The 15070-nt window shown below is 40.9% G+C and overlaps 1 protein-coding gene across 10 annotated transcripts in view; it reads left to right on the top strand.

The window, feature by feature from the left end:
• DENND1A (DENN domain containing 1A) overlaps positions 1-15070 on the top strand; it is a 553926-nt gene that overhangs the window by 351832 nt on the left and 187024 nt on the right. For all 10 annotated transcript variants that reach the window (XM_036913988.2, XM_036913990.2, XM_036913985.2 and 7 more), the window contains one exon: positions 4366-4411. In XM_036913988.2, coding sequence (XP_036769883.2) covers positions 4366-4411 — 46 coding nt within the window. The remainder of the gene's footprint in view (positions 1-4365; positions 4412-15070) is intronic.

The following is a 15070-nucleotide window of genomic DNA, read 5'->3' as shown; positions in this document are numbered from 1 at the left end:
TACATTGTCACTGCTGTGACAACCAGCAACAGAACCTCTTTCCTCTTCTGAGAAAGAAAGAATAATTTTTACTCTTCCAGCATGTAACTGGTGAAGTCAGGTAATCTAACAATTCCTGGAGAAGAGAGGCCTAGTACAGACACACCCTGTTCTGCTATTCAGAGGTGCACAATGATATCCACAGTCACTGTCTGCCACAGGGCAGTTGTGACACAGTTGTCAGGCCTGCCTGTGCATGAACTTGGTCCTAGCTTTCAATATTATCTTGCTCTGACTTAATTATATGTATTGTTGGTTCTGCACATGTTGTGTCTAATTGCCATTTAAAGTATCTTCAAAATCGCACTCAGATTCAGCATTGAAATGGAAAATCATTATGAAATGCTGAAAGGAGCCAAGAGCAGAGAAGCATGGTGTTTGTTTGCTATTAGTGAAACAGATATTTGCACTGATATTTTCTTGGAAAGCAACTAACAGTTCTCTCTGGGACGTAATATAGGAAGATAGCTTCTAGGTGAAGTTTTGTTATGTTTTGTGACTAAGATACCCATGGAAAAACATGGATATTGATGACTTTGAATTAGGAAATGATTCAGGTAAGTTGGACTCTGAATGTGAAGAAGTTCTTAAGGAATAGCTTAACCAATTAATTTTGTTAATTTTCCTTTTAATGTATGCCCAACAGTGATAAGTAGTTTTTAAAATCTGTCATTCTAAGTGAGAAGAAGGTAATGAATCATAGTTCTGTGGTGGCTTTTGCATTGTTGGTGGTACATAAATGAAGGGTAATTGTTGCCATCTGAAGAAAGGAACAAGAAACCATTCTTTGGGCATCAACGAAGGGGTCCAGTGACCTCAAGCCAGGGGCTCGAGGAGAACCCGTTTGGACACGATGTCTTCCTGAGCCTGCTGTGTGCTGCCCCTGTGCTGGGCGCTTCATGGGCCAGCTCTACTCCTCGCAACGGTCCGTAAGGATCTCCACAGGGGCAGGGACTGCGCTTTCAGAAAGCATTTGCCAAGATACAACAGAAGATGTGAAAATAGTCCTGCTCTCTGACTTAGTAAGTCCACATTTGGGAATTCATGCACATCAAGTTGTTCATTTTCATTAAATGTTACTTACAGCAAATAATCGGAAGTGACTTAATGTCTAACTCTAGAAATAGAGTTCAGGAAATGATGGTACATCCATACTTGGTGGAATATTACACAGTTTTAATCACAAAGATTGTAAGTATAATAGGCAAAATGTTAATGTAGCCAATGAAAAAAACAATTAAATATATGCACTCTAAAATTTCAAAGATATAAAAATGTTTGCTAATGTCAGCCAATACTAGAGGAGAATAATACAAAAATAAAGTAGTTAAGATAACGTGATCATGGGTGAGTGACCCCCCCACCCCCAAATTTTTTATTTATAATTAAAAACCAAATACGTTTCCAAAGAAAACAAGTCAGTAGCAGCAATAACTGTTTAGGTATATTGAGAATAGGAATTGTTTTCAGAGTCGACCTGAAATCACCCAGTTACATATTTGCTACATTGAGATGTTAAAGGGCCTGGGTTTCTCTGTTTCCACTTCTTCCCTCCCCCTCCCCCCACCATTTGAAATTTGTAATTAGTGTATTTGCAGAGCAAAAATACAGTAGACTCAGGGAAGTATTTGAGGCTTTGTGAGCAAATGATGACAATGTAAAAGGTATTTGTCCAAATTTGTATTCATACAAAACACAGAGCTGCTGTGATTTCAGAATAAATGTGTTTTGAATATTTTCTAAATACAGAGCTGTTCCAGGCCTAACAATACTTGGCTAAGAAACTACATTTCTATGGTAAGCCATAATTACTCTTTGGTAAATTATTGGGCCTAAAAATAAAATGCTTTCCTCACGGTACCTGAAGAGTGAGTCCCACCTTGTTCCCTTTGCATCTGTAGTCATTTGATAAGACTTCTTCCTCTCTTTCAGAGTATCCTTGATTCTTATTGCAGGACAAAAGGGCATGGCATTAAAATCTACAAATTTAAAATTCTAGAAAGTATTTCTTAATTCAGATAAGAACCTATAATTAAATTATACAGAGGCTTTTGCACCACGTATTTATTATTTTCACCTTTTTCTCATAGTTATTTGAATGTCTTTTTCTGTATGTTAACTAATTTGTTGAAATTTCCATTCTGAATTTCTAATGAAAACTCAGGTCATTTGTCAGTTACATGATTAAAGATAGGAGCTGGAAAGGTTGATAAGATTTGATTAAATATTATAGATTTGAGCCTTTCTCCCTTCTCTCTATTAGGCTGTGCTTCTGGACACAGTCGTAAGCGGCCGTTTGGGGGGATTCTGTGCACCTCCTGCTCCTTTCATTACATCAGGCAAGGTTCCACTAGATGAGATATTTGCAGTCTTAAGACTTCCTGCCAGGGTTCAGACTTTGTATTTTTGACATTGAAGCTGTCGTGTTCCTGAAGCTACTTAATTAGAAACACATTCATTTCAGTATACACTGGAAGAAGCTTGGACAGCAGAGGCGGCAGGCACACTGGGAAGTTTGAGCATCTGTGTAGCTGGCAGCTCAACTAATGGTTTACAGTTTAAGGGAAAAAAATATTATAGGGCATTTCCTTGCCCCTAGAAGCGAAGAGAAGCTGAATATGCACAGCAGATACCTTTTTTTAAAAGGAGAGAAGAAGAAAGAAAGAAAGAAAGAAAAGAAAAGATAACTCCACTTTCACTGCAGTTGTGTGTATAATTCTTTCTTTGGCTATTATCAAATACAGAAGTCTTCTAGAAGAATAGTTCCCAAACTGTGCTGCTAATATTCAAGTCTGTTTTACAGGCTCCCAAGATATATGACTGCTGAGATCTGTAGTAAGGAGGACATTATATATTCTGGGGAAGGATTTTTACTTGAAGAATTTTATTTGTTGAATGGTAATGAGGGAATTGTGCCCTTTCTTATTTTTAAATGTTTGAGCAATTTCAAAATGAACATCTGATGTTTAAAAACCTTCATTGCCTGTCTGTTGCTTTCAGGATAAAGCCTAAACATCTTAGTGTTCAACTGGAAGCAAACCTCTCCTTTCTCATTTCTTACCACTCCTTGTTTCCCAAATCCTGTCCCCAAGAAAGTCGTCCTTGTAGATCCACTTCCTGCAGCTTCCCCAGAGGAAAGGTACCTGGTCACCTCAGACTGAGCCAGGTATCTTTCTTCCAGGTTCGTAAAATACCCATTATGCCTTTCAGAGGATGTATCCCATACTGGAGAGACATATGGAAAAACTGCCAATCGCTCTCTTCCTCCTACTCCTTGACCTCCAAAATGTGTGTGGGAGGTAGGCCTGGGGATTTTAGGTTCAGTATTACAAGGTCAGTGTGGTGGAGAGGAAGATACTTATGAATCTTTCTAGGTTTGCTGCTAATTTGCTTTGTGACATCAGAAAAGAAATTTAAACTTTCTAGGGTTCCTTCCTCTTCCATATAATGGGGATAATACCTACCTTGTCAGGTTGTTGTGTGGATTTGGGAAGATGAATTTGAAGTTACTCGTATAATACCTTGCACATTTATCATCTGTAAGTAGTATCATAAATGGTAACGTGTCTGTACGTGCACATGCACACACACATACTCCTGACACTAAGGGAACCAATCCATAATGCCCAGGTTTCAAAACCTTTGGAGTTGGGTTCTCATCTCCTGCTCAGCCACTGAGTTAGGGAACCCATTGCCCTGTGAATGAAGCCATTGAAAGGGGCTTTATGAATTGCGGTATCATCAGATGGCATGTGTGCAATCAGGGAGATGCTTGCTGGCAACTCTCCACGTACTTTGTCCAATCAGAATGGACAGTCCGATCAATCTCTTGATGGCAGAAGGAAATAGCAAATAAAAAATCATTCTTCTTTGAAACACATTATGCATTCTGTTTGACCTTGTTAACTGCTTTTTCTGTTGTAATCATGGCAATAATAGTTCCCATTTGTACCAAGAACTGTACTAATCACGCAACATACATTTTCTTCCATTTTGATAGCAAGCAGCCAGTTTGACACCAGTATCCCACTTAAAGATAAGGTAACTGAGGCCTTGCAGTTGCATAGCTGCTGTCTCAGGACTAACACCAAGGTTGGGGCTCTTCCTACCACCCATGCTGCTTATAATGCTGCCTGCATTTTGAAATTCTTCTGAAGTTTCTAGGCTTGGGAACAAAATGTCATATTAGGATTTTTGTTGTGAAAGAAAATGTAACTGTGCATACGTTTATTAAAACAGTTTTTCTCCAAATAGTGAACCATCTGTAATTTTCTGTTGGAAGCAACAGACATTAAAGCAGCTGTGTGTCTCTGTTTCTCTTCACAGTGCTCCCATGCCCTACCTCATAGGAATCCATTTAAGTTTAATGGAGGTAAGTTGGCTCCTTTCCTCCCCAGATCTCTCTACTTCCAGTTTTGCTTTGCTTTGTGACAGTGGGACAGACACAGTCTCCAGATTCTCAGCTCTACACACGGGAACAGGTGGAAGCAGTACCTCACACCTGGTCTGCTCCCGGGGCACAGAGCTGAGCATTCAGCTAGACCCTTTCCACGGGCTTCTTGTTTCCAGTATTTTTCCACTTTGCATGGAGATTGTCAGTTTCCATGGGTGAGAGAGTGAGGCTTAAAGAGGCAAGAGCAAAGGGTTCTTTGAGGTTTTGAATGAGGAAGGGAAACGATTTGTCTTTCAAAATGATGGTGGTTCTAAATCACTACAACAGTATTACATTTTTCATTGTAGAACATGTGACATAAAATATATAAAGTATATTTATGCCTTTATTGTATATGTAATTATATATACTATATACTAAGTATAAAGAGGAAGATTATAATTATTCACAACACCATATTCCAGATTCAACCACTGTTAGCATTTTATTATTCCTCCTAGTCTTTATGAATATACATTTTGTGTAAATGTGCATAATTGATATCTGTGTGTGTGTGTGTACATATATATATAATTGTATATCTTTATTTTACTTACTATGCAATGGAGATTTCTACATGTTTTTATCTAGTCTCAGTAGTAATTTTTAATCTGTTACCTGTCATTTCACTGTTTGGATATACCACATCTTAACAATTTTCCTATTACTGTTGGACACTTAGGTTGGGATTTTTTTTTTTTACTATTATAAATAGTAAAGTTTTTTTATTATGGATAATATTTTACTATTATAAATAGCGTTTCAGTGAACATCTTTATGCATAAGTCTTTATCTCCATTTTGATTTATTTCCTTAGCATAGAACCCCTAAAGTAGAAATACTTGGTAAAAGCTATAAATCTGATGCCAGATTGCTTTCTGCATGGCTGTACCAATTAGATAGCAGTTCTTTTAAAGGACTTTTCTGTGCTTTTGTGTCATTGGTTTGTAGACATAAACCCTAAGCTTTTCCCTCTTTAGGAGAGAGCTTAAATTTGTACAAGAGTAAAATGAGATGGGAGGTGGGGGGCTTGCCTGTTTTGCACAGGAGATAAGCTCTCAGAGGGAAAATCTAAAGCCATGTCCGTCTGTGATGATGCCTTGCATGTCTCAAAGGAAGTGCTACTTCTCTTCTTCTGTTGCCTTCATTTCACGTCGACGAGGACCACCTGCTTCTTCACTAACTGTTGCACACTGTGCTATTGTGCTTTCGAAAATGAAACAAGTTGGTTATCGAAAAACCTGTTTGTTTGACATTGAGAATCTTGATCAAAATAGACCACAGAAATCTGCTCAAATTTCTAATTTGACAGGACGGCCATGTGGCTCCTACATTCTGTTAACAGTTCCTCCTTGTCATCACCCAGCCCTGAGCACATACAGTACACAGTTTATGGACTATCTTGGATAGTGTATTTAGATCAGATTGAAGAGATTTCTTCTGTGTTTTACCTTTGTTTGTCAAGTTTAGGGATGTATTCAGAGTTCTTGTGTGAAAAATTAAAAGTGAATGCTTTCTTACAGACCTTTCATGCCAATTGTTGTAGCATTTGAAACACTAATCTGAAGACCATTTGGTCTGTCGGAGCCCACAGCTCCTTTGGGCCTCTCCTCCTGTCTTCCAGGCTGCTCCAGCAAAGGGTGTCGAGACTCCTTTCATGCCCCTTTACCTGCAGGGTTATCTAAGATTCTAGTCCTAGCTTGCTGTTCTTCTCTACATGCTGTCTAGTCATCTTGTTTAAGGTTTTGTGCTCCGGCTACCAAGGCCTTGTCAGACTCCCAGCCGTGATTCTACACTTGTGTGCCTCTCTCTGAACTTCAGGTCTGAAGTTTCAAGTGTCAACTGGACGTCACCTCGATGTACTCCAGATGTCTATAGTTCAGTCTTCCACAAACAATTTATTATCTACACACACACATAGAGCTGATCCACTCCCATTCCTCTGTTCCAGGTCCGTGTGAATGGCCCTGGCACCTGTGAAGGTACCAAAGTGGGGCACACTAAGTGGTGCCACTTCCTCTTTGTTTCTCTAGTCACCAGGTCTCTGACATGTGTCTCCCCCATTCCTTCCTCACTGCCTTCACAGCCATTTTTCTTTGCTTTTTTGAATTCTTACAAAGCCTTACTCATCTGATAAGAAAATGAAGGCCTCGTATGTTCCCAGCATTTCTCTATGTCATGGAGGTATGCAGATGATACTAAAGTCAGTCTGTAGTCCTGGTGTTTAGTGGATTGCCTTCTCCCTGGGCACTCTGCCTTCTAGTCTGCCTCTGCACAGCTCCTGGGCCCCACTTAGTCTCCCTGCTGCCACCAAGCCTTCGTCCTGTCACTGTCCCATGTCAGCCAGCTCTCTCACTGCTCCGGAACCATCCCCATGCTCCCACACTTCTGCATGGCTAAGGCTGCCCTGGTGAAGTCCTCCCATTTTGTCTACTTCTCTCACTTAACTGTGCTGCTTGTCCTAGATGATAGCCATCTGCTTCCCTGTCCTTTCTCATTCATAGGAGCATGAGTTCTTTGGGAACAGGACTGTGCTTAATTCACTGCAGGGTCCTCAGCACCTGACAGGATGGCAGGTAGGTGATTTCAGAAAAGATTGAGTGAGTGATTGGAAAGCTGGAATTCAGAACACATATAGGGCCCTCCAGTAGGCGTCACTGTTTCAGGGAACCCCGCAATGTAATTAAAGGTGGAGAGAGTACGTATTTTACTTTTTATATGATCATAAGTAATCTAAAACAAAGCCTTTTGTAGGTAAAACATGCAATACAAAATATGCATAAATTTTGAAGCTAACTTGGGAAAGTTTTGTATTTGGGTGAATGGATACACATCCTCTCTCCTCAGCCCTTGAAGAGTCTTAAGTGAGAAGGTTCAAGAAGCACTAGCCAAGATAAATCTTAGTTTAGCCCTGTTAAGTGGCTGAATTTGGGAGGGGTTTGCCCTACTGAACTCCTGGGTGGTTAGCACTGAAAGAAAAACAACAATACTGTAGTAATTGCCCCACTTTTTAAACCAGCTGAGATACTTTCCAAACACAGTATCCTTCCCTGGGTTTGTTGGATAGCCATGAACTACCAAATCATGAACTTTAGCCTCCTAAACTCCTCCCATGAATTTCAGCTCAGATTCAGAGTGCTCTAGTCATTCTTTTTTATTGGGTTTATCTGATTCTATTACCCCTTTCAAATGAGAGAAATGCTTCTCTGAGATTTCTTCCAGGAACTAGGGGTTGTAATGCCTAGGGAGGAGCTCATACCTAGGCCAGAGGGAAGCTTTCAGGAAGGAGCCAGGGAAGGCCCATCCTCTCACACACTAGTTTTCTTACTGGCAATTCAGCAAAAGGCTTATTTTTGACTGTCTTGTTATTTTTTTCTTGAAAGCTATAGGCACCTTATTATGCCTTTGCATATGTGCCAGAATTTTTTAAACTTCAAATGAATGTGGCAGATGTTCATAAAAGTTTAGAAAAAGCAACCATAGGAAGACTTTTTAACCATTTTTATGATACTCAAATTTGTTGCACAAAAAGAAATAGAAATTATAACCTAGTGTTCTTGTTGCAAAAAGGTTATTTGGGGGAAAGACCTAATTATAGTCTTTACTCTCTTACAGGGGGCCCTTGCTGTTTGTTAAATGCTAACCTGGCCACCTTAAAGAACCCATCCTCCTTATATAGTGACAAGTTTGTAGCTGATCATGATTCCTATCCCTCCTTCTTGCCTTTTTGTATTCTCTAAGTTAATTTGAGGCTAGTGGTAGGATAGCCAAGGATAGTGACATAGACTTAGCTGCTTCTTAGAGAGAATGATCCTGTTAGCTGGCAGCTGGGAAATACCAAAACATGGCTAGATTTCACAGTACTGTTTCCTTTCATTCTCTAGACCTCAATTCAGTTCAGGAGACATTTCTGCAGCCCCACTTCTGTGCAATGTCTGATAGCAGGTGCCAAGTCACGTCTGGTAGATGGTGTTTCTCCTATTTGATAAATGAAGAACTTCCTTTCCAAGCCTCACAAGCAATGCTTTGTGTCCAGGTCTCAGACTGACAGGAGGGATGTATGCAGAAGTTATTTTGTATCTTTCCTGGTGGAGGAATGGTCAGGAGGGAATCAAGAAAAGGTGATAGCAATGGTAACAATTACAACGTATAAATGAAGTTCCACCTATGCACAGAGGCAGTGAAGTAATAGTGGTTAGAATGTGGACTCTGGATTCCGACTCCCTTGCTTTATGCTTATGTTATCTTGGGCAGGGTAAGTGACCTCTGAGCATTTGTTTTCTCACCTGTGAAATGAGAGCTTTGGCCATACTCCCTTGTAGGATTGTTGGGGGATCCAGTGAGATAATGCTTAGCACAGTGCCTGGCTTGTAAAGAGCTCACCAAAGGTTGACAACCGTTGTTTTTATTGCCTCAATGGCCCTAAAGCCATTTAATTAAGTTTACAAAGTTGATGGCTTGAAATTCTGTCTCCAGGATCATGGCCCTGATTCCCTAGGGAAGGAGAGTCTCAACAAAACTGGTTTGTGCTTCCCCTCTTTCCTCCTGGTTTGTAGTGCTGGAACCACTGTATCACATGGGGGTGGCACCTTTGCAGAATTTGATAAATACACTTCCAGTTCCCTGCTTGACCACTTCCCTGCTGTCGTAATTTCAGGCATGATACTTTGTCTTTCTATAGCTTGCTTTCTTCATCTGTAGTAGAGTTTAGTATCTATTTCTTAGGGTACTAACGTATGTTAAAGGTTAAATAAATAAGTCCTGTGTGTGCCCAGCATATCCCAGTGTCTGGCCTGTTTTAAATGTGCAGCGTACATCCCCTGCTACAGTAGTGTTATAAGAGTCCTTCTGTATATTGAGCACTGCACTGTAGTAGAAGTTCCACATGAAGTGAGGAAGGTGCCATCATCTCTGCCTTCACAGAGTTTTTTCTAGAGCAGATGGCGACAAACAGAAAGTAATTGTACCGAACTTGGGGTGCCTGATGGGGTGCCACAGGCTCAGGCATTCAGTGTCTGGCAGACAGCGAAACTAGCCTTGAGGGCTGTCCTTCTCAGAGGAAGGGAATGACGAAAGTGAAACTGACCAGGTAAGAACTCGGCCTGGGGTACGTGGATCGGCATCTACAGAGGCTGAGCGTGTAGACCATGGAGTTTTCCAGGCAGTAATTCAGTGTCTGAGAGGAGAATTGGCTGAAGGGAGAGAGGAGAGCTGAGGGAGGCAGGCAAGCCAGGCCTTCCAGAGCCTTGTGAGCCTTTTAAAGAGTTTGAACTTTATAGGGCAATGGAGAGCCATTGGAGTGTGTAAACAGGGCAGGGACATGGTGAGGCCTTCTCCTTCTGGGCCATTAGAAATACAGTCCTTCCATATAAAATGCTTGGAAACAGCTTAACCATGTTAATAAAGTAAATTGATATTTGTAAAGATCAAGGTAATTCTAAGTAAATTACGTTCCACAGCCATATATATAAAATTCAGATGTGTTAGTTAGCATCCCAAACCCAAGCCTGTGAATGGTTCCCCTGCTGCCAGGCTGTGGTAGAGGTGTTTGTGGTGATGGCTTTCTTCAAGGTTTTAAGCACCACTTTTACTAGATTTTATCTTTTTCTCTCTGTTTCCAAGTACTTTTTATGAATTCTAGTCTTTCTGTAGCCTGGTTGGAGGATATAAATTTAGATCATATACTAAGTGGTAGCTCCAGGCAGTAGGAACGGGGAGTGCGGCCCACGGCCGGAGTTCACAGGCCCCCAGTCGCCTCTCCCACCAACGCGGTTTTCAGGAGATGTGTGGTGCGTGTGCGAGGACATAGGCCAGGCTCAGTATCTCACTGTCTTTGTCTAGGAAGGCTTGGCCAGGGCTTCCAGAAGCCTGGCTTTGTACAGGTACCAAGTGCTTGAGTAGCTCTGCGCCACACTCAGGGACAGCATCCAGGTACCAAGTCAAAGTCGCTCTCCGTCGCTGGGATCCAGAGGCAACTTTTACCTGGGTCTGCTGGTTGAACTATGGGGCTTTTACACAGAATGACAGGACTTACCCTAAATAAGTAAATTAACCTTTGTTTTTCATATGCCTCTAAAAGAATCTGAATTTTTGTCAAATGGCTTGGCACCATTTTAACTAGTTTTTCCCTTCCCAATTTTTCCCTCAGCACTGAAGCTCTTTAATCCTTTGTTTGTGTTTTGGATATTTATTTTTAGACCATTTCATAGTGAGTGAAGAAGATTGTTTCTTGTTTACCGTTTTGCCATTTTGCTTCTCCTCAGGACTGTACAAGTAGACAGTAGCAGGATATAGTTCCCATTTCTTAATGCTGTGATTGATGCAAAACTCTGAGCCATAATTATATTCAGATATAAGTGGTGACTTGTATATGTGTCCCCACAAGAATTGAGAAAGTCCATCTGAGATTTATTTGTTAATGCTAAGTAATCATGTTCCTGCTTTTACATTTGCCTAGAAATATCCACCTGGTAGTTTCAGTCATGGGTCCATGGGGAAAGATTTAGCAAGAGAGGGAGGAGGTCAGGAGGAAACAAACTTCTGAAGTCATTGCTCAGTACCAGGCATGGTGCCAGGTGCTCCACCTGTGTTCCCTTGGAGCATTCGTAGAATCTCTCTGCCAAGGAGGAGACATCCATCTTTGCAAACAGGGAAGCTCAGAGAGGTAAAATAACTTGCTCCAGTCCCTCAGCTACTCTGGGTTTGTGAGACCCCAGAAGCCTCTATTCTATGCACTGTCCCATCAGCCTGTGTGGGTTATGCCTGGCTCTGCCCTGGGCCAGGCAGGGGCCCCCACCTTTGCCTGAGCTTTTTCTTCTCAGGGCAGCCTCCATGCCATGCAGTGGGAAGTGCAGTGAGGGGAAAGGACAGTTTGCACCTGGTGGCATCACAGCCCTCCAGAGAAGCTCGAGTGCTCTTGGGACTGGGACCAGACTGCTTAGCCTCTCCATGCCCCATCGTCTCTTCAGTAAAATTAATACTGTATTACCCAGCTCTAAGAGTTGTGGGAACTAACTGGTATAATAGATGTGAGGAGCTTTTTAAAACTACTATGCCAACATTATTCTTCATAATCAGTAACATGAGACAAAGTTTAGATCAGTGAAACCCTAGCACTTGCTTTGTTATACAGAGAAAAAAGTAACTGGACAGTAGCTTGGTTCTTCTGCAGTTTCCTTGGCACGCTGTCATGAGGCAAGGTCATCCCATGTAAGTCTCTGTCGCACCCAAAGCAGTCAGAGCGGAAACTCAGAAGCTCTGTTCACCTTGGGGCCTGAAGAAGGTCCTGCCTGTCACCTGATGGCCTTCCCTTGGAAGCTCTCTCCTCTTCACGGTGGCATCTGCCATTAAACATGAGTATGATTCCTAAATGCCACTTATCTCAATGTGGGAATTAGTTCATATAAAACAATTTAAATCTCTAGTAGTAATTTATGTAATCAAAGGGAACCAGTGCTTCTGGCTAATTTAAGTATCTCTTGCAGTCAGTACATTTTCAGTCTAATTTGTTGTGACTGAAATGTTCTCTTGTGAGATGAGATAAGCCTCTGTTACAGATTACAAAAACTGAGTAATTTATGAGGGAGAATCCCACTAGAAATGTGAAGCTTTCGTTTGCTTTCGTTTTTCAATTTTCCTATCATCACTTAGCCAGTCATTATATGAAAGTTCCATTTAACACTGTTAAAATTGACTAAAAAGAAAACTTAAACTTTATACATTGTTACTAAAAGAGGCTTGAATGAATCAAATTCCTGTCACACAAAGATAAGGAATAGCATGCAGGAGGCTGTGTAGCAGAGTGGAAAGAACTCTTAGGCTCTGTGTGGAGTTATGTGGACCTGGATTCAGATTCTAGCTCTACCACTGCTCGGTGACTTTAAACAAGCACCTTTGTTTAAATGAGAGATCAGTTTAGCCCAGGGGAGAAAGGTATATCTATGATATCACACAATTTGACCATTTTGTACAGAACTAATATTAAGTCTACCCATATACATGGCACTTAAGCCATATAATTTCTAATTGTCACCCTTTGAGGGAGGTACAGATTTTGCAGATGGGATGTTAAGGTGCCTCATTGAGCCTCAGACTCCTTGCTTATAAAATGGGTAGATTCTCCACTTCATGGGAGTTTTTCATAAGGAGCAAATGAGAAAGTTGGTGCCTGACACATGGCAAGCACCATATAAGTGGAAGTGATTGTATGTATGTCAATATTACATGTGTGTAGACCTGATAAATTTTCTTTCAAACAAGCTAAAAGATATCTACCTAAGATGCTAAAAGGGACTCTGCTCTCTTTTTTAGGCCTCCTTTTATATACTTCAGTGACAGACTTTTAAAAAATTCCTATTAGCTTAAAGGCACTTTTAACCAATCTCAGCCACATGGGGCTGGTGACTTCTTTTCATAAATTCCTTGCAGGCGATTAGGGGTAGAACCATTGTGGGGGCTCAGCGACCAGCAGCATGATGATTGAAGAGAGGTACCCTTGGCCTAGTCAAATCCCACTTGGAATCCAGGCCCATATGGTTTTGTTTAACACCATGCTCAGTAGACTCATGGTATGGGTTTGTGACCATCAGGCATTTGTTGTTGATATGTGAGGTCACCACAGTAGGGGTGTTTGTCAACCAAATTAAACTTCCTTTAATCATCTAAAATAATTGATTTGGAAGGCCTTTAAATGGGCCATGGCAATGTGTAAGCAAGCTGAAATCCGGCATTTTCTGCACAGACAATTGCATGTTACTGTTTTGCTTGTTTGTTTTTGTTTTGCTTTTGTTGGGAAAAATGTGGCTGGCTCATGGGATCTGGGGACAGACAGTGAGTCTGAGTTCGAATCCCAACTCTGTTATTTACCTATGTATTATTTGGGCAAGTCATGGAGCTCCTGTGTGTGTCTGCCTTAATATCCCCACCTGCTAAACGGCGGCACCTGTCTTAAAGTGATGATAATTAGAAATAATATAACTAAAGTTCCATGCACATTGGTAGACCCTCAGTCAATGGTAGGTATTACTAATGAAGTGTTTACAGTAGGCATCTCTGAAAAAGGTAGCTTAATAATATTCTGATCCATAGTGGTCCGGCCCTGATGTAGTAACCATACCTTTTTTGCCCTGCTAAAACTGAGTTCTCCATTAACTGCTCTCTGTACTAAACTTAAACATCCATAAAGTGTGACTAAAACTGGAATCTGTAAACCTCTCTTTACATACTGTTTGATTCTCAGCTAATTTCTAAATAAATTGAAAGTTGACTGTTTTAAGATATGGGCCATTTCAGATACAAAAGGTGTGGGTTTTTTCTTTGCCCATTGGATTCTAGATATCAATGACCAGAACCTAGGCCTTTGCTGGTAAAGAGAAGCCCCACCATCTTATGTTTGTTTAGAAACAAAGTCATTGGCTCGGGCTTTTCCTAAGTATGATTAACAGTGGCATTAAAGTTTTATTTTGTGGGTGGAAGTTATCAGCATTCCACAGACTGGTTTATGTGTCCTGCCTAAAACCCTTCCTTCCATAAGCCAAATACTTGCAGACTGGGGATGCCTAGGTTCCTGGACACCTCTTTAACCAAATATAAGATCTGTTAAGGCTTCGCATCAGTTGTTTTGAATGATCCAGTGGCAATAAATTTATATCCTGCCTCTTCAGCACTTTATTGCAAATCTTTTGTACTGACCGAATGGGTTAAAATATGAAGCTTGGTAAGTACATATGCACATTACCCATCCTTAGCTTTAGAAGGAAAAAAAAGGAAGAAAAAGATAGCTATGATTTTGGAAGTCATCCCAATTTTTAAAAATAAGAGAATTTGGACATTTTGGCATATGGGGTTTTTTAAATGAAATTTCATGGAACTGAAAACAGTCAATTTTAGGTTTCCAAAAATTGTTTTGATTTTCATTGGTATAAATTTGCTGCACATGGTTTTAGGGAAGTTCTAAGAGATGCATTTGGGACTTCAGGGTTGTGGGTTTTTTTTTTTTGAGATTTGTGATTTATTTTTAAAAGGTGATTTTTTTCCAACTTGAAGTATAAATTGGAGGAGACAGAGATCCATTTCTAGGACAGTTTTTTGTAATGACATCATTAAGCCTTGCCAAACAACTGGATGTGGGGTTGAATTATTGAACATAATTTCAGCACCATTTTGGACACTGCAAAGCAGATTCCTCTTCTCCCATCTTAGAGTTTAGAATCTCAAGGCCAAGTGATTTTGGCCGTTCCATTAGCAGCAGCTGCTGGTGATAAGCACCGTGAGCATCACCTGTGGAGGGTCAAGCTTATTGCACATCAAGGTTCAGCAGTGTCAGAAGAGAGGGAAGATGCCCAGGAGGGGGCTCCAGGCCACCTGCTGTGTGAGGATCAAAGGGTTGAAAGGTCAGAGGGCACAGCTCCCTTAACCATATCTGTCTGTGCAATAGCTATTTCAGATTGTAAATCTTGGCGATTTCATTAAGTTCTCCTGGCTGCTACTGGGGCATTGAAATAATAAAATTTTATATCTGTTGCCTTTCCTGCCTCTGGCAACCAGGTTGATACATTTTCTGCAAGAATGGGGTGTCTTTATGAAAACCTTTCCTAGAAT

This window comes from Manis pentadactyla, chromosome 3, assembly GCF_030020395.1.
Source record: "Manis pentadactyla isolate mManPen7 chromosome 3, mManPen7.hap1, whole genome shotgun sequence".
Lineage (NCBI taxonomy): Eukaryota > Metazoa > Chordata > Mammalia > Pholidota > Manidae > Manis > Manis pentadactyla.
This window is presented reverse-complemented; position numbering and strand designations above follow the sequence as displayed.